Source organism: Mauremys reevesii, linkage group 19 (assembly GCF_016161935.1).
Source record: "Mauremys reevesii isolate NIE-2019 linkage group 19, ASM1616193v1, whole genome shotgun sequence".
In the NCBI taxonomy this organism is placed as follows: Eukaryota; Metazoa; Chordata; order Testudines; family Geoemydidae; genus Mauremys; species Mauremys reevesii.
Genome location: NC_052641.1, coordinates 15,778,326 through 15,796,018, shown reverse-complemented (window position 1 = coordinate 15,796,018; position 17,693 = coordinate 15,778,326). Strand labels below are relative to the sequence as shown.

The following is a 17,693-nucleotide window of genomic DNA, read 5'->3' as shown; positions in this document are numbered from 1 at the left end:
TATCTTGAAGTTTTGTGGTGACAGACTAGAACCCAGTGATAAAGATGCAGCCTCACTGTGTGGTGCTGGATGTTCTTTGGTATAATATATATAGAAATTAAGAGAAGACTCACTGATTCAGCCTTCCTGTTCCTTCTGTTGGAGCTGTACAGAACGTCAGCATACAGGAGCAGAATGCTGTCGTAATGCGCCGAAGTAAAAGCCAGATCAGATTTGTCAGCTATTACCTTCTGTATTCATGAAGGTTTTCCAAACCAATTTCAATCACAGATTTACGTACAGAGATCATCTCAATTTGTACATTTCTCTGTTCCTTTGTCAAATTACACTGAAGACATTTCAGTGATTTACTCTTTGCAGTAAGAACTTAAATTACTTTTAAAATCAGCGAAAGGTATAAATGTATCATCTGCATGTAAATGATTTTGTGCAACTCATGATCTTAACATTTATCAAAAAAGTTCTTCCCAAAGGGGAAAGGATAGTGAGCCATTGATGTTTTATTAGAATGGTATGATTTCTACTTACTCATTGTAGCTACACTCGCTTGATCTGATGAATGTTGGTGCAACAGATAAATAGGATGTTTATAAAAAAAGATGCCAGATTGAAGGCAAAGCACAGAGCAGGTAAAATACAAGTAGAGGTGGGGCAAGCTTCCCCACATTATCCCACAATGTTCTGAAGGGGTCACCTCTCTGATTGAAAGGAAAATTTGGTCTTCAAGCTCCTTCAATCCTTCGATCTCCCCCCCCCCCCCCCCCCAAAAAAAACCACACCTGTTCCATACTTTTCCCACCCATGCCCAACAACCCTCCAAGTTCACACCCAGGCTCCTTCCCAGCAATTACTTCCCTTTCCCTCAGCTCCTCCATTACCCCCGACTCCCCAAGCCTTTGCACTGCATCTGAGGGGTGCAGGAAATATGGTTCTGTATTGTAGTTTAAATGAATTATTACTTACAGTTCTGTATTAAATATACCTAGTAAGGAATCTAATTGTCAAAAAACATTTCCTGACAGGTATTTTGAAATAAATTACCCAAAATAATAATTGAAACTGGTGTGATTATATTGTGTTGTTTTGACATAACATATGCAAAATTTTAAGATACTGTGCGCAGAATTTTTATTTTTTTCGCATAGAAATCCCCCAAGAGTAATAGTTAAATCAATTTACATGCAACAAACTTAAATCACGTCGAGATCACTTCCACAGGCTCATCTCAATTTGGCTTTTGGCAGGAGTTCTGGGCACTGTTATTTGGTAGTGTACAGCTCTTCAAGAAAATACTGCCTCAGAGGAAGGCAGTTGCTTTTAGGAAAAATGAAATACTAAGGAACTTCTGAACCTTCTCCAAGTGTAGACCCTCCTAGCTGGACTCCCAGGAGGTGAGCAACAGCTGATGCTCACAATTACAAAACTCCTTTTCCAAGGCATTCTGAAACTATTTCAAAGGAATTCTGCTTTCCCTTCTCCATCAAAGAGAGGAATACAAAATACATGAAATCCAGAAGTGGCAAACAAATAGTTCCAAGAGGCGCATGCCCAATGCACACCATCGTCCAGGATAAAGCATTTGCAATTCCAGACAATTTACACTGGAAGCATATGGTGAATTTATCTCCTTTTTTGTAATACACTTTTTTTTTCTTTTTCTTTTTCTTTTTTTTTTTTATCATGGCAGGAATACAGCATAATCCTTAACTCCTCTAATACTTTTCACAGGAAATCTCTCCTCCCTCTTTTTTTTATTTTTATTTTTTAAAGTCCTTCATCTCTCTTGGTTTAAACCATTGCAGAAAACAAAACATGAAGATTTCAAGGTCATTACCAATACAGAGAAAAGAATTAGTTTTGTGACTGGTGACACTGCTTGATGAGAAGAGAGAAATCCCTGGAATGACCTGAGTTGGCAGCTGGCTGTGGGATGTGGAGTATCGGAAGGCCAACAGTTTCAGTTAAACTCATAGGGAAGTCAGAACTGCTTGATAAATTGTAAATTAAACAGTGAGCACATGTTCGTGGCTTTCTGCTGAGCAAGACAGCCTAGCATCTGGATATATTTCTGGGGAGCTGCGTCCCTATACTTAATATTTAATCCTTGATATCAAGGGTTTTCTACTGCGAAGAAATTCCAATGATGCAAGTTACTAGAGAAGCTGGAGTATAAACTTAATCCTTCAGGGCAGGAACCCAGGGGCATGGGATTAGAGAAGTAAACTACAGAGCAGATGTTTTCTATGGCAGAAGGAATAAACAGGAGAGAAGCTGGACAGCACAAATGCACAGAGACTCAGCCAGTTGCAGATGGGTGTGTTTTCCCCACTCAAAAGTAGAGGACACATGCAAAAATACTAGTAATGGGGAAGTGGGGACAATATAGCAAAGTTTCAAGCTCACCACTGAGGTAATAGGATCCAGAGTTTGCATTAGTAATGAAGCCATAGGATCTAGAACTATAACAGAAAGGGGATGTACCAACATATTTTATATTTACATACAAACTAATAATGAATAATGAACTTAATACTGATCCACTAGCCTAGATTATCAGGACTCTAAATCAGAAACTGGAAATTTCCTGTTTAGGCAAATCATGTAGCATTTCCTTGAACGACTCAGGGAGGACAGTACCCACCACCTCTCCACAGACCTGCGTGCTAACAAAACAGCAAGGAGCAGCTGTTCGTTCCTGCATTACTCCCCAAAACACTTTCACTGGTTCAGATTATATGAAGCAGTGATACTGCTCCCTACTGGCAGATGAACTTATTGCAAGGGCTAATTAAAGGAACATTAAAATGTAGAGAAAGGAAAATCATTCACGCACCCTATTACCGCAGAAACAGCAGGGGCTGAGGCATTGTTCTTCAGTTCTCGCACGTTCACCACCTGAGGGACGTTCTTTAGAGTTGATTCAGTCAAGGAGGTGCTCACTGCTTTAAGAGTGAACAGAGATGAATCCCACCAATTAGCTGAAATATTCCATTGTACATGGTTCATACAAAGTATCCAGAGGAGTAGCTTCTCAACTAGACCACCACCTATGTACACCTAGGAGGACAGGGGAAGGAATCTGCAGTACACTAGCTAAAAGGAACTCCTGGTCTATTCAAAAATCAGCAGAAACCATGGATTTGGCTCAAATTTTATATGAGTAATTTATTGCAGATTAGAAAATTTGTGACTTATGATAGCACATCTAGGAGATGGAGATATAGATAGATAGAGAGTTTTTGACAACTATGCATGGGAGGACATTAATAACTGGTGTGATAACCAGTATCAATACTTGTCAGACCTCCTGATTGCAATTCAGAATTCTGGCTATTTTATCCTTGGAACTGCAATTATGATCATATCCCTTTCCTTTCTCCCATCCCCTCCCCACCAAAAAATATTTCAGTGGAGAATAAGAGTCTATAATAAGGTGCCACAATTATACTGTAAAAGAATGGCACATATAGAAATACCTATTGAGTGTGCATGATTGCCTGCACAAACTGACACACAACATTACTTTTAACGCGTAGGACTAATATTTGAACATACGCACTTAAATTTTGCACATACACAAACAGAACATGCATTTATGTGGTGAAAATAGCAATGTCATATAAACTTTACTATAATTACTCAATAGAATTACTTATAGTAAATTAGTTAGATTACTTTGTATTATAATCTAAATTAGAGTAATATAATCTAGTTTACTGGATTCTGTAATATTTGGAATTACTGTATTTTGCATTGAGAGATTTATAGAGCGCAAGTCATACTTAAGACAAATCTCTCTCACCTTGCCCTTTCGTCCTTTCCCTTATTAACTTCTGAGCTTAATAAAACAAAGAATTTGAAATGCCTAATTTATTTTTCCAGTATTCATGCTGTCCATCTACTTTTTGCGTTCCATTCACCTTGGACAAGACAGACAGACTAGTCAGTTTCCTGTTTGTATATAGCTGAATTTTATTATTTCCTGCAATGATTGGGTGCTACAAGGGATGTCTAAATCCAGGCAAAATAAAAAAAAAATAAAAACCTTCATATATGGAGATTTTTCTGTTAAGGTCTTCTAAAACCCCACAGCTAGATTTAAGGACTAACCTACCTGACAGAGTTCCTCTAACATTAATATTAAACTGCTTTAAAATGTACATCTTTTAATGTAACTAACATGGTGAAGAACTATTAGGATGGGAACATCTTTTCCTTTTACCTTTCAATCATAGAGGATTTTTACATATAGGATTGGTTATTATTTTAGTTGTGCAATAGTCAACCATCAGGAATTCCTTCGGACTTATGTATATCAGATGATCGTAATGCTAGTTTTTGAAGATATATAGTTATCAACTCCTGTGTTTCTGCATAGATTAGAATGAATATTAAGTAGCCCTGAATGTTGATTCTTCAGGCATTTTTTTCCTGATAGTTCAAATAAGAGAGAGGAGACCACTGGCAGCATTGTGTGGGGAATAATATACAGATCCTGTACGTATCAGACTTGGCTTATGCTGAAGTCAATTTCTTACCCTCAAAGGCATTAAAATCTACTAAATTCACTCACTACATAAATAAAATAAATAAAACCACACACGTAGAAATGCCCAGACTTTAGTCATTAACTTTAGTTTTACCTGGAGTCTGGCTAGCCATCTGTCTTCTCAAAGCTGCTGCAGCAGCTGCTTGTGGTGCTGGGACGGTGACAGTGGGAGCAGGGGCCCCATGTTTCACAGTCTTTGTTGCAAGCATTGTGCTATCTGCCCCTTGTGGAACGATTCTGCTTGAAGATGTAGGCACTTAAAAAAAAAAAAGATACAGTTCATTGAACTCCCATGAACAAGGGAGACTCAAAAGCCCCACCAGAAAGTACTGACTCTTTAAAAGCTATACACTATATACCTGTTCCTTCTGAATCCTCATATAATCAGACAAGACTAATTTACAGCTGTCAAGCAACTAGCAATTCATCAAATCTGGCAATGTTCACTTTTCCATAACTTCTAATGAACTGCATGCAGTGGAGCCCTAACCAGCTATCTTTTCAGCATGGTGGGTCAAATTGCCAACTCTTTATCTTATTCCCTTTGGAAAAACATAACCCAGTTCATACATTAATCCCTTAATAAACCTTAACAATTAGAATGTCATCTGCTGAAAAGACTCCTTCTCAATCAGCTACCAGATGTAGGCAGTCACATAAAAGCATGGACATATTGGCTGGCTGGCTCTCAGTCTGTCCTTATAGTCATGTCTACTGACATCTTGCTTGATCACTCAGAGGATCCCTACAGAAGCAAGCACAACTCTTCTGGGTGTGGAGAGAAACTGAACACACACAAGCAGTCACCGTACTGTCAGACGCTGGGATGCCAAGTATTAAACCTGGCTACCCCAGTTGAAAGCAGAAGTCAGACACACAAAGCTACAAACTGAGGCCCTCAATATGCACACCTCCCATGTAAGATTTCATACATATGGCTCAGAAAGGTTCATCCTTTTTTACTGTTGGGGAACCTGAAGCACAAGGAGGTCAAGTAACTTGCCCAACGTCACACATTAGTGGCAAAGGCAGGAGTCTTGACTTTTCCTCCTGTCCTCTAGCCAACAGATCATCTTAGTTGAATTTCTCAGTCTTGATGTAAAAGGCCCAGGCTATAGGAAAAGCACAATAAAGTTTCCAATGTTACTTCAACACTAGTGGCCTGAGTTCAAGGGGGCTATAATTCTGTACTGTTAATTGCTCTTGGCGATTTGGCAACATGAAGACAGACACCACAAAATCATTTCACCTAGATTTGAAGTTATGACAAGCACTGTAGAGATTAAAACCATCAACAAGGTCATAAACAAGAAGGGGAATGCAGTTCCAAAATCTACTCACCTAAAGTGCCCATTGTGAGATGAGGTTTACCAAATGGTGGAGACTGTGCCATTAGACCAGGCTGAATAGAGGGCGTACGGACTACAGGAGCATGTCGGGGGACTTGGACTGGAGCAGCTTCCTCTTCCTGCTCTACGACCTGTGAATCGTCATTCTCCAGTGACTGGGAAATGGAGGATGTTGAGCTGACTTCATCCAAATCTTCATAATACCTCAGAGACAAGAAGGCTGATCGGGAGAGACTGGCTGCAATGGGAGAAGAGCCACATTATTTTGTCATCCAAAGCCAATGAGAATGCTATTTAATCTCAATGGCTAGGATAGAAACACCATGTCTATAAAACTTTTTAGTTGTCTCATTTTAACTTCCTGGTGCAGAAGCTGACTTCTCAACTCTGGCACCACATGCCGTGTGGCCAGGCATTACATTAAGGTTACATGCAATCTCCTGATCCTTTCAAAATTAAAAATAAGGGCTGCTTTGTTGTATTCTTATAATGGATTGCGAGAGACGTTACTTATGGAAGAAGCAGAGGAGAAACATTACATGTTTGAAAGTTACCAGTGCGGACATTGTCAATGGACCTTTTTTGGCTATAGGAACAAAACTGAAATGGGGGGGGGTCAAAAGTGTCTAAAATAAGGAAGAGAGCCTGAAGACACTTCTTACAATGACATCAGGGCCCCCATAAATGCTGTTAACTCACAAGGTCTATTATGAACCGCCGATACGCTTCCAAGGCGCACAGGGCCATTGGGGTTCTTCTCTTAGGAGCCTGGGTGCCAACGACCCCCAAATATTGGGATATTGAGACTGATTCAAAAACTATATTGGAGCAGATGACATTCCAAGGCTTCCCAGTGCCATAAGAACCATTGTTCTGACATATAAGAGCCATCCATCCGAAAAGCCACCCACTGTGGTTATAACAGATGGAAACCCTTATTTTTAGTGGCTGCCCCTATTGCCCTGAGGGATCTGAAGGTCACACTTGAAACTGATTGGTTAATATGCAAATTAGGACTCGTCTCAATCTCCATATTTGTTACATTTAGTCAAAAAAACCTTTTCTTCACAGTGGCATTCAGCTTTTGGTGTTCACCAAGTGACGTGCCACCTGGTGGGGTAACGAGTGGGCCAAGAGTTCTTTGGAACTCTCAAAGTGTTCATGATAAAGCAAGAGAAAACCCTAGTTTTCAAAGGGTTAAAGTGCAGGAGCTGTTTGTGATCCTGAGAGTCAGGTTTCAGTCCAAATGACGTTTGAAATTCCCCAGCCATGTGTGCAGCGAGACAGTGTTTAGGCTGCAGAAACACAGTGCTGGTAAGATGGCGGCAGCAGGAGGGTCGCAGGAGCAAAGACTGACACGGAAATACTGGCAAGGCCAACTGTAGTAACCTGCGATGTCGGTGTGTATGATAAGCTGCATTGTTGCACTATTTCTGGAAGTTGTGTGGTGCTAAGACAATGCTTTCAAGAATGGCATAAAGAGCAGCAGATCATCATAACATGGAGTCTGCAAGTGTCTCCACACTTGAAGATACGGAGAACCATCCTTAAGATAAATCTAGTTTAAAGGTTTCTTGTTAATCACATGATTATAAGCTTCAACTTCACATCATTCCTCTCAGTCTCATGTAGAAACTATTGTAAAACAGTTATTCATGAGCCATGTCTGTATCAGTCTCAAGCTACATTGTTATCTTCTTGACAAATCTGAGACTTTAACAATGAAGTACAATATTTATGGTTCTTAGTACTGTAGGTCTAGTGTGAGGGAAGGGAAAAGAGGCAGGAACTTGCTATCAGACCACTGCTTCCTGCAACCCTTTGACTGCCTCCACCTCAAGATTTTAATGACAAATTGTTCTCCGCTGTTATTGTAAAGAAATGGTTCTTTGTGATTTAATATGCAAGACTTACACTGAATAACAACTACTTCAGAACAAGAGCTACTTGTGTTTGATTCTGAAATGAGTGCCACATACTTTGATTAAATTAGAGAACATCAAAAAAAAAGAGGCATTTGGTTTTAAAGTGTCTTATTTTAAAACAATTCTGAACCTGGATTTCAGTCGGGAAGGCTCACTGCGATTAAGAGACTAGACACCCATCTTAAATCTCTCTCATGAACAAAAGCCGTAGAGAGTCTGTGTGTGTGTAGAGGGGTTGCATATATACATGTATAGTACAACGCTTAATGATGCCCTTCCCATGCCTTAGATTGTAAGCTCTTTGGAGCAAGGATCACTTTTTGGTTTGTATTTGTACAGCACCTAGCACAAAGGGCTCCTGGTCCATGATTGTAGCTCCTAGGTCTAGAAATAACTCACTCACTCAGCCATAAAGAGATATTTAGAATTTAGTCAAGCTTAAATAACGTCTAAATATTTAGTATTTTGCGTGATCATGGTTCACAACTAGTTTTACTCTGCATTTTTGTGAAAGGGCTTATAAAAGCCTTCCTTGTATTTTCGCAGTGTAGATGCATTACATAGAAATAACCAACACTAGTATGAAGAAAACAGTTAAGAATTAGGGTTTCCCTCTAACTTTGCCTCCATTTGGTATTTAGGTTCCTTTTCTTAACGGTTTAGCAAACAGCATTGTTGTTACTGAAAATAAGGCGGCCAACTTTGAGGACTGGCCCCTAAAAGGAATGCTCGTTAGTCTAGTCTGAGCGGGGAAAGGAAGCTTCTAGCTAGAACTAGTTCAACAGAAGCCCATTATTTGGGGAAGTGATGAATACAAGGGGCTAAGGTAGGAATGTTTCCTTCTACAGATAAGGCAGGATATTAACAAGTTCTGTGGGATGACTTGCATGTTTCAGATTCCTAATGTATCAAAGGTTTACCTGGAGCAGTGGATCTCACAGGTGGAGTCTTCCTCTTGGCTAGGAAATTCCTCAGCTGTGCCTGTTTAACTGGGGACAATTTAGCTGCAAAATGAAAAAAGAAAATCACTAGTCTATAGAAATCACGGAAATTCAATTACAAGTCATTTTTAGAATGTGCTGGTGGGGAAAAACACAGAACAATGAGTTACCAGGTGCTTTCGGCAGGGGCTTGGCATATGATTCCAAGGTAGTTTTCACCAACGCACTGCGCAGGCTCTCAAGGTCACTGTCAAAGCTGAAACAAGACAGAGTAGTGAAACAAAAAACAGGTACCGCATATCACTGCCCCACAGAAACAACTGTATGGGAATGAGAAGAAACCACAGGCTCACATGGAAACACCATAACTTGCTGCCCAGTTCACCAAGGGCTAAAGGACACAGGATTGACTAGCTGCATATGCCTCAATGACACTGCTTTACAACAGCCATTGTTGAATGCCACCAGAACCTCTTTAGATGTTGCAATATTTAACTGCATGCACCAAGGCCTTAAGTTACTTATGGGGAAAAAAATCAAATGGCCAACAAATTCCCTCTTGTCCTAAATTAAAATTCTATTGTAATCTTCACGAGACATGACAATAGCAGATAATTTCTGAGGCTACATTTTCACAATGTTTTCGTTACTGTGAAAGCCCATCTTTCATAGAGACACACTGATATATTAAAATAAGCTACCACAAAATACAACAGAATTAATTTTCAAGCTGATTTGAGGAGCACCTGTGTTACTGGTGAACAAAATTTGCACATTTACAGCCAGTGCCCATTTATGAGGATTCCCCCACCCCTCATCTCCTACACTCAGTTATGATATCTACAAAGCATGATTGTTAAGTCTGTCTTGGACATGCACTTTCATACATTACTATTGGGAAGAGACTTAACTCAATACACTTCCTGCTGCAACCTCCAATTATTATACATACCTTTGAGAACTGCTAAGAGAAGACGTGTCACTCGGCATACTCCATTGAGAAGTCTGATTATATAAGCGGAGCTGCTGCAGGCTGTCCACCAGGTGATTCAGCCTCTTCCTCTGCTGATTAATTATTTCACGATTATTAGCAAGTGTGTTAAACAAAGTCTCTCGCTCAGGAACAATCAGGCGCCTGGAAACATCAGAAAAGAAAAAACAACAACAGGAAAAGATGAGAAGACCGTTAGACACCTAGCTGCAAGTGCATGTGCACACGCACAGAAAACTGGTTTATTTCAGCTACTGGCTTAAGTGGACTTCAGCCCCCAAACCACATTTTGGTTTGAATACCAAGGCAGCACAGGTCAGTTGTATATTTCTCGTTGTACACTGCAAGTTTATTCATTTAACGTGTAGGTACTTGTTCAACAAAAAGGTTTCATTACCAGTCTCCCCTGGGATTTGTTTAGCGCATACAAAGCTTATTTTACAGGCATTTCGGAAATTGGAATTTACAGCATGTACAGAATTTGTTGGAAAGCATATAGCAAAGTCAGTCAGTCAAACAGTCTGCAGTCTGAACTTTTAAATACAGGTAAAAATGGCTCAGTCAAATGTTGTTCACAAACTCTTTGAAAAAGTTTTGGAGTGGTAGAGAAAAGGCATTTTATGCTTATTTATTAATGTCCTGTTCCTAATTCATTAGTGTGCTCCTTAGACACAGACTAATTTTCTATTCCAATTTCACTCACTCACTTTTGGTTTTTTTTCTGTTCCAGATGCCGGTCCCACTCCAAATCCAGAACATCATTCACGTCCTGAACAGCAAACTTCACATACTGGTGTAAGCGTCTAATTTCCTACCAAAGAGGAAAAAAATAAAAAAAAAAGTCATCTTTCAATTCTCTATGAGAATCTCAAATCCAATTAAGTAAATTAAAGACCTTGTAAATGAACCAAAATAAAAGTCATGTGGGACACACTTACATATTCACTTCTAGCAAATTTAAATCAGAATGGCAGAACCCTGTACTGTGGAACTCTGTTTTACTAATCAAATCTGTCACTAGCTTACTGTCTGCCCTTGAGCAAGCCAACTTCTGTACCTCAGCTTCCTGCTCTCTACCAGTGCAAAGAGTGTTTCAGGGGTCAGGGCAGAGGACTGGGGGGTGTGGGGCAGAAGGCTGAGTGTGTGAGGCTGTGGGGCAGAATGCAGTGGGGGTGTGGGGGGTGCAGGGCAGAAGGCTGGGTGTGGGGGGGGTTCAAGGGTCAGGGCAGAGGGCTGGGTGTGGGGGGGGTTCAAGGGCAGAGGGCTGGGGTGCTCGGCTCCTAGGGGGTGCTCCCAGCCCCCTGCCCTGAGCGGCTCAAGGCAGGGGGCTGGAAGGGATATGCCCTGTTCCACCCCCTTCCGCACCTCTCTCTGCCTCCTCTACGGAGCTGCTTGCACACTCCCTCTCTTCCCCCACCCCTCGCTAGGGCCATTAGCTGATTGGCACAGGGAAGGAGAGGGGGAGGGGCAGGAAAGCATCACGCTGGGGGAAGAAGCGGGGTGGGGGGTAAGCTTGTCTGCTGCAGGACCAAGCTTCTGCCTCCTGCCCCCTCAGGGGAGGGCGGGGCGGGAGGGCTGAGTGGGGCTGGGGACCAGGACCATGGCAGCATGCCACTCAAAATCGGCTTTGTGCCGTGTTTGGCACGCATGCTGTAGGTTGCCGACCCCTGGTTTAGGGCAACTGTACCTGTGGTCCCCCCCTCCATGGCCCAGTAAGGGCACCCACTCTTAGATTTCCAGCTATAAGCCATCACCTCTCTTGCATGGAGACATGCATCACTCCCCTTCCCGACTGGGGTTTTTTCAGGCTGCACAGTTCCCTCATCACCGAGTTCCCCAGCAAGCCAGACTGCCTACAGAGGTCTGCATCTGCACTTTGCTTTCTCTCCGAAGGCTATGAACAGGTTAACTGCCTCCAGTTATAAGTTAATACATAGCTCTTTCTAAGCAAGCATAATTATTCTTACAATGAAAGCATTACAGAGAAAGCATTACTGAAAACTATAGAAGTTCCTATATGCATGCTAGAAAGCTTATCAGAGGTCACCTATCAGTCTTATGGGACCTCCATAGGCAAAAATTCTTGCAGCTCTTCCCTGGAAGGATTGAGGCCCGCCTTGGAGAGTAGGTTCTGTCCATTTGCTGGACCAGAAAGCATGCCCTGAATCAATTTAAACCTCAGGATATTTATGCAAAAGTCCTTTCTTTGCCTGTTAGCCTCTGGATAATCCAGTATATGCTAGCCGCTCCAGGTGGTAGTATCTCTAGAGGTGCTACAATTAGAATAAATTTGCCTAATCACCCCCCAACACACACACACACACACACACACCACAGTTTTTAGTTGCTGGACAGCTGTGGTCACCATTCCCCATGGTAGAACATATAATCCCTGGCCCACAATGATACATAAACTTAATACAGTAAAATTGCCCAAAGATACTTCAGGAGATTGCCATATCTGTCATAGTACCTTTCAACATTGCTTTTTTTTTGTTGGGGGGGGGGGGGGGAGAAGAATGTACTTTATCCTGGTTTCTTTCATCTCTTTCAAAGCCTTTTGAGTATTTTGGGAAATTTTCCATTGCAATCAGGCATTTAGAACACCATTTAGTTTTATGCTCTGCCATCCATGAAATTAACCACAATATTGTAAGCCATTATAAATCATCAAATTGCTCTGCAAAGCATTTGCTAAAAAGATACAAACAATTCTGAAACGATCATTTTATGAAGTGCTAAAAAAAATGTACTGGCACTGGCCAAAAAAATTCACTTAAGTAAATGTCATTGGTTAGACTAGGGTACTTGGAGTCAGGAGCTCTATTTGCAGCTCTGCCAATGACTCTAATCTTGGGCAGGACATTTCACTTCTGTATGTCTGTTTCCCCGCATCTAAAATGGGGAAAATACCTACCACATAGCAGTTTTAGGGGTGTAATGTCTGCAAAGTACTTTGAGATCTTTGAAAGACACTATGAAATCGTACTGTTACACTGTGCTGAAGCAATGTGAGTGTGGCAGGGCAAAGCTTCTGTGCAACCTACATTCAAGCCTCAATAGTTGCATTTTATTTTAAAACTCCAGTTTAAAGTTAGTGAGCAGGTTTTATACCTGAAGCTGTGCTTCACTTTTGGGGTCCAATGGTTTCTTATACAGCAGATGTAAATATCCCGAGTTATGATTTCTCTCGTTTTGTTCTCTAGCATCTTCCACCCCAGCAAAGCCCTCCAGCAGGGTAGTCTTCAAAATGCTGATATCTCCATGAAGGGACTGTGAACAGATGAAGAGATGAGCCAGATTTCAACAAAAGTCCTTAACAGTGCCGATTGCATCAGTATATTCAGCAAAAGTGTTTACTTTCAGGAACAACTGGGTATGCCCACGCACACTGAAGCAGCACATCCAGACATCTCAGCACTTAACAGGTTAAGCAAAGATGCCTATCCCCAAATGCTGGCCTTGAAGGTCTCAACCAATGCGCAAACATTTGGGAGAAGTTCTGCTGTGCTACTTACCTCTGTTGTCTCTTTAATCTCCAAGAGAAAGGTCTGAAGGTCATGAGACTCTGTCCGCAGCTGCTTCATCTCCTCGGCAGTGCCGACTTGGAAACAGGCATTAGAAGTTCTGGCTTTCAGCTCTTCCATCTCCTTTTGGAAATGGGCAATCTACAGAGCCAGGTGGTAAAGAAAGTTCAGCCACTGTGACGTGACTGCTTCTGGAACAAAGGTCACTGCTCTGGGGCTGGCTAATACATTTATACAGCCATGAGTACATGATAATTTACAGACAAAGGCAAGTCTCTTGCATTCCCTTCCAATCCAAGGAAGAGAGCCCTATATTCCCAACATAACTTTAATGCTGGCAGTTTAAGCAGCCAAACAGGGGTGACAGTGTTTAAAGAAGTGGTTCAGAGTATAATGGAAAGATCTCCCACGGTAACTAAGTACTGAAGGACACTAATGGAATATGAAAGAGTGACAGATGACCACATGCCTGTACACTGATCTTTTTAGAAGTTGGAAGACAAAAATCCTTGAAAATCTCACCTCCTCTTTGATTCCTGCTATGACAGGGTCCGAATCCTTCCACTGATGGACCTGTTTCTCTAACCCAGTGCTGGGCAATGCTGACTTTCCCTAGAAAGCCAGGTGTTGAGAATGTAAACTTATCAAAATTAAAATATTTATTAACAACCAACATCTGCTGCTAGAAATGGTTTGTGTATAAAGTCATTTAAGATGCATAAACTGTCCTATGGAACAACTCTCACAAGCACAAATGTTCACCTAAACAATAAACTGAAAATGATATTTAAGCGTTCAAATAACACTGGAGAGATTTAACCACACTGAACATATTTAAGTGGCTGGAAATTATGGCTAAATCTTTATGCACCACTTGGAGTTATCCCTTTCACTATATTTTCTAATATTGTTAAATAGTCAAAGCAGCTTAGAATTTTCCAAGAATTCTATATCTTTCTGCTGATAAAAAGATGTGATTCCACATTTCCACGCAGCACAAAGCATTAGTTCTAGCTCTGTTTATTACATCAGACTCCAAACCATGTCAGAGCTCCAGCTTCCCAAAATTACGCAGCGTCTCATTCTAATTTTGGTAGTTTGAGACTTAGATCTTAGTTCACTAGTCCCTTGACCTAACAGCATTAAATCAGTCCAAGACTAAAGCAAATCACAGGCCAGTGAAATTTCTCAGCTCTTGTGTAATCAGCTCAAGTTCTCCTAACCTGAATGGAGATTGATTTTGTTGTAGGTGGGGTGATTCTGGCTGTCTTCAGTAGATTAGATGCTGCAGGCACATTCTGAGCAGGCCGCACCACTAGAATTTAAAGAGAGAAATAACTATAGACAAACACATATAGTTATCTAAAAAACAGGTTGCTAATTGGAGATGGGACATGCCCACTGTTGGGAACATTCTGATCACTAGAAGGAAGGGTACAAACCCTAACAGCGCATTTCAGCAAGTCCATCCCTGTAAAATGACATCAATCTACATCAAGTCAGCAAGGTTCTATAAGCCAAATCCATTACCCCTGCTCTCAGACCTCAGACACAGGACAAGTAACTTAGAACTGGAGAACAAGTTCCAGGCTGGCAAGCATGTTCCCTAATATAGTGAGACGTCTTAGTCCACTGAACATGCAACAGCTTCTAGGTGAAGATACAAAGCTAAATGTGTTACTCGAGACAATGAATAGTTATCCCTGTGAGGAATGAGGGGCAAAGGGGAAAACCCTTCCAGTTCCAGTATTAGGCCCATTGCACTATATAGTTTGCAGTCTGAAAACTGGGAGACTTCAGGAACCATAGCCCATCTGCACTAATTGAAAGCAGCACAGAGAAAATCTCTCATGCTTACTTTATACCTGGTAAGAGAGAAATTTGCAAAAACAAGAATCTAGCCTTAGCCTCAATGTCATACTTGTTGCAGACACGGGGGTGGATGCCTTCATTGGGGTGGCAGGTGAAGCAGAGAGGGGTGTGGACTGGCTTAGGGGCCCTCCAGGAATAGGTTTGGAGGTAGAGGAGAATGAAAACATCGTGGAGCTGTTGTGACTGCTGCTGCCAGCAGAAGCAGACGTGTCTATGGCAGTGAACCTGAAAGACAAAATGGCAAATATTTCAGCACCCTGAACTGGACATAACTTCCTCTCATATACCCAAAATGAAGCATTAACATCTAAAGAGGAAACAGTTTTTAAACGTTGTGAATCAGTACTGGGACTCAATATCCAGATACCAAGTACTATTCTAGCTGGGAGTGAAGATAGGAAGAAGCCATTTAGGGAATATGGATGAGACTGCATAGCAGAAGGAGCAGGTGGTGTTTTTAGAGACTGGGAAATTGGTGAAAGGACAAAGTGGACTCGGGGAGAGTCACCAGATGGGGGCTTTTACACCTCATTCCAGAATGTTGGATTCAAGAGGCATATGCAATCCAGACAATCTATTCTGTAACGATTCTGTGGTTCACATGACATGGCTCGTGGCTGCTATAATGGGTAACTGCACAGAATGCCATGAAGAATGGTCTTCTGCTACTGGTGAAGGTTATGGGATACTTGGATCCTGCTGCCTCAACCACCAGAGCAGAACTGTGTGGAGACTATTCCCCACAGAACTGCCAGAGTTGTGTAGGAGTCAGCTCTGGATCAGGGAACTGCTCAATTCTAGGAATCATCCCACCCCCAGTTACATCAGGCACAGAGGAAAATTAACAACCAGCAGCTTTAAAACCTGAGCCATACATCAAATGAAACTAGAGCTGGCACTGTTAGGTGCGTCAGGTATTACTTTTAAAAGGCAAATGCTGCAGGAGAACAGGAACTTCCATTTATCTTAAAAACCAGGACGAGCACTTGAGATGAATATTCAGCTGATTCAGGAATTGATCACCTTGTTTGTCTTTAACATTAACTTTAAACAAGCTTTAAAAACTACAGCCAAAGATCTTAGTGGAAGTAGATTTTCTAATTTAAAAATAATTCTTAGAACCATTAGAAGTTTCCTTATACAAATATAAAGAATTGATCTCATTAAACCCCTGCTCCAATTAACATTTCCCTTGGTGTTCTAGTCTCTTCCTTTTAAAATAGAGTGAGTTAAGCGAATTAAATATCTGTTAGGACAGACAGAAGGCTTTGGAGCCACAAAAACTTTTTGCACCGGTGACTCAAATCCAATTCATATGGATACTGATCAGAAGCAGTTACCCTCCAATTGCATGTGTGAAGAGAGTTGGGAGGTCTCATGTCCAGTTCTCAATGAGCAAATGTCAGCATTAAAAAAACCCCACTGTTACCTCTCACTGATTCAGTAGGGAGAAAAGAATGATAGGGCCCTTGAAAACAATTACTCTCTCACCCCTAGGTCAGGGATAAGGCACGCTAATGAACAGCGGAGGAAGCCTGCACTGCTACCACCCATGCTGTACCTGCTCTGGACAGAGCGAATTTCAAATTGCAATGGTGTTAAATTGGTACCTGTCACCAGTATTAAGTTAACAAAAGCCAAGAGACAAGATTAAGATAAAGCACTAGGTATATTGCACAGCCCCAGCTTGCTAGTTTTGCTGCTTTATAAATACAACCTATGACAACTTCACTATTCCAACCTCGTACCTATGACAAAGCCTTGGGTAGAGAAGGCGTTCCTCAGAACTCCAGCTGGAGCATAGAGGACCCCCTTAGAAAAAAATCACAAACTGGAAATAGCTGTTTGATCTTAGTAAATATCACTATATGTTACACGTTCCCAAACTGGTTTAACCATTGCCCACCCTTTACATAAGCCATCAGCATGTACTTACTTCTCACTTAGGTTTACTTTGACAGTAGATGCTGTAGGGGTGAAACATGGTTTCAGTCCGGCAGGTGTGGTAGACAATGGTGGCATAGGTGCATTGTCTGTAGTTGGTTTAAAATTTGTAGATCCAAAAGAGAAGGAGTTGGCTGTAGCTGGCATGGGGCCTGCAGCGGAGGAAGGAGTCACTGAAGCTTTGGAAGAAACAGAAGAGAAAGAGAATGCAGCTGCTCCAGTTAGACTGGAGCCCAGAGCTTGCTTGGAAACATCTGATGCAAAGGGATATGGTGGGGGGTCTCCAGACATAGAGCCGGATGTCTTTACAGCTGAAGATGTAAAGGAAAAAGTGGCTGCTCCACCACCAGCAGAAAGCAGACTAGAGGCTGAAGATGCAGAAGCAAGAGATGGCGCTGAGGCAGGAGTGACAACTGGTGCAGTTTCAAACTTTGAAGGAGCAGGAGGGGTGGTCGGGGTTGTGGCAGAACTTCCTGGACAAAAACAAATTGGACCAAGTTAATATTCTATCATTAAAGGAAGGAAGTATTGCAAGTGGACAGTAAAAGTCAATCACACTACTGAGACTGACATCACCACGAAATGACAGGGAGGA

The 17,693-nt window shown here is 41.6% G+C and overlaps 1 protein-coding gene across 3 annotated transcripts in view; it reads right to left on the bottom strand.

The window, feature by feature from the left end:
- The window catches only part of NUP214 (nucleoporin 214), a 69,443-nt gene that overhangs the window by 36,703 nt on the left and 15,047 nt on the right, over positions 1-17,693 (bottom strand). For 2 of the 3 annotated variants that reach the window (XM_039506513.1, XM_039506511.1), the window contains exons 12-24: positions 17,091-17,571; positions 15,204-15,379; positions 14,506-14,597; positions 13,805-13,894; positions 13,274-13,423; positions 12,870-13,028; positions 10,463-10,566; positions 9,717-9,899; positions 8,935-9,020; positions 8,744-8,827; positions 5,891-6,136; positions 4,644-4,805; positions 2,834-2,942 (exon numbers count right to left, since the gene is read on the bottom strand). In XM_039506513.1, the coding sequence (XP_039362447.1) occupies positions 2,834-2,942; positions 4,644-4,805; positions 5,891-6,136; positions 8,744-8,827; positions 8,935-9,020; positions 9,717-9,899; positions 10,463-10,566; positions 12,870-13,028; positions 13,274-13,423; positions 13,805-13,894; positions 14,506-14,597; positions 15,204-15,379; positions 17,091-17,571 (2,122 nt within the window). The remainder of the gene's footprint in view (positions 1-2,833; positions 2,943-4,643; positions 4,806-5,890; positions 6,137-8,743; positions 8,828-8,934; positions 9,021-9,716; positions 9,900-10,462; positions 10,567-12,869; positions 13,029-13,273; positions 13,424-13,804; positions 13,895-14,505; positions 14,598-15,203; positions 15,380-17,090; positions 17,572-17,693) is intronic. The other variant, XM_039506512.1, reaches the window with a different exon arrangement.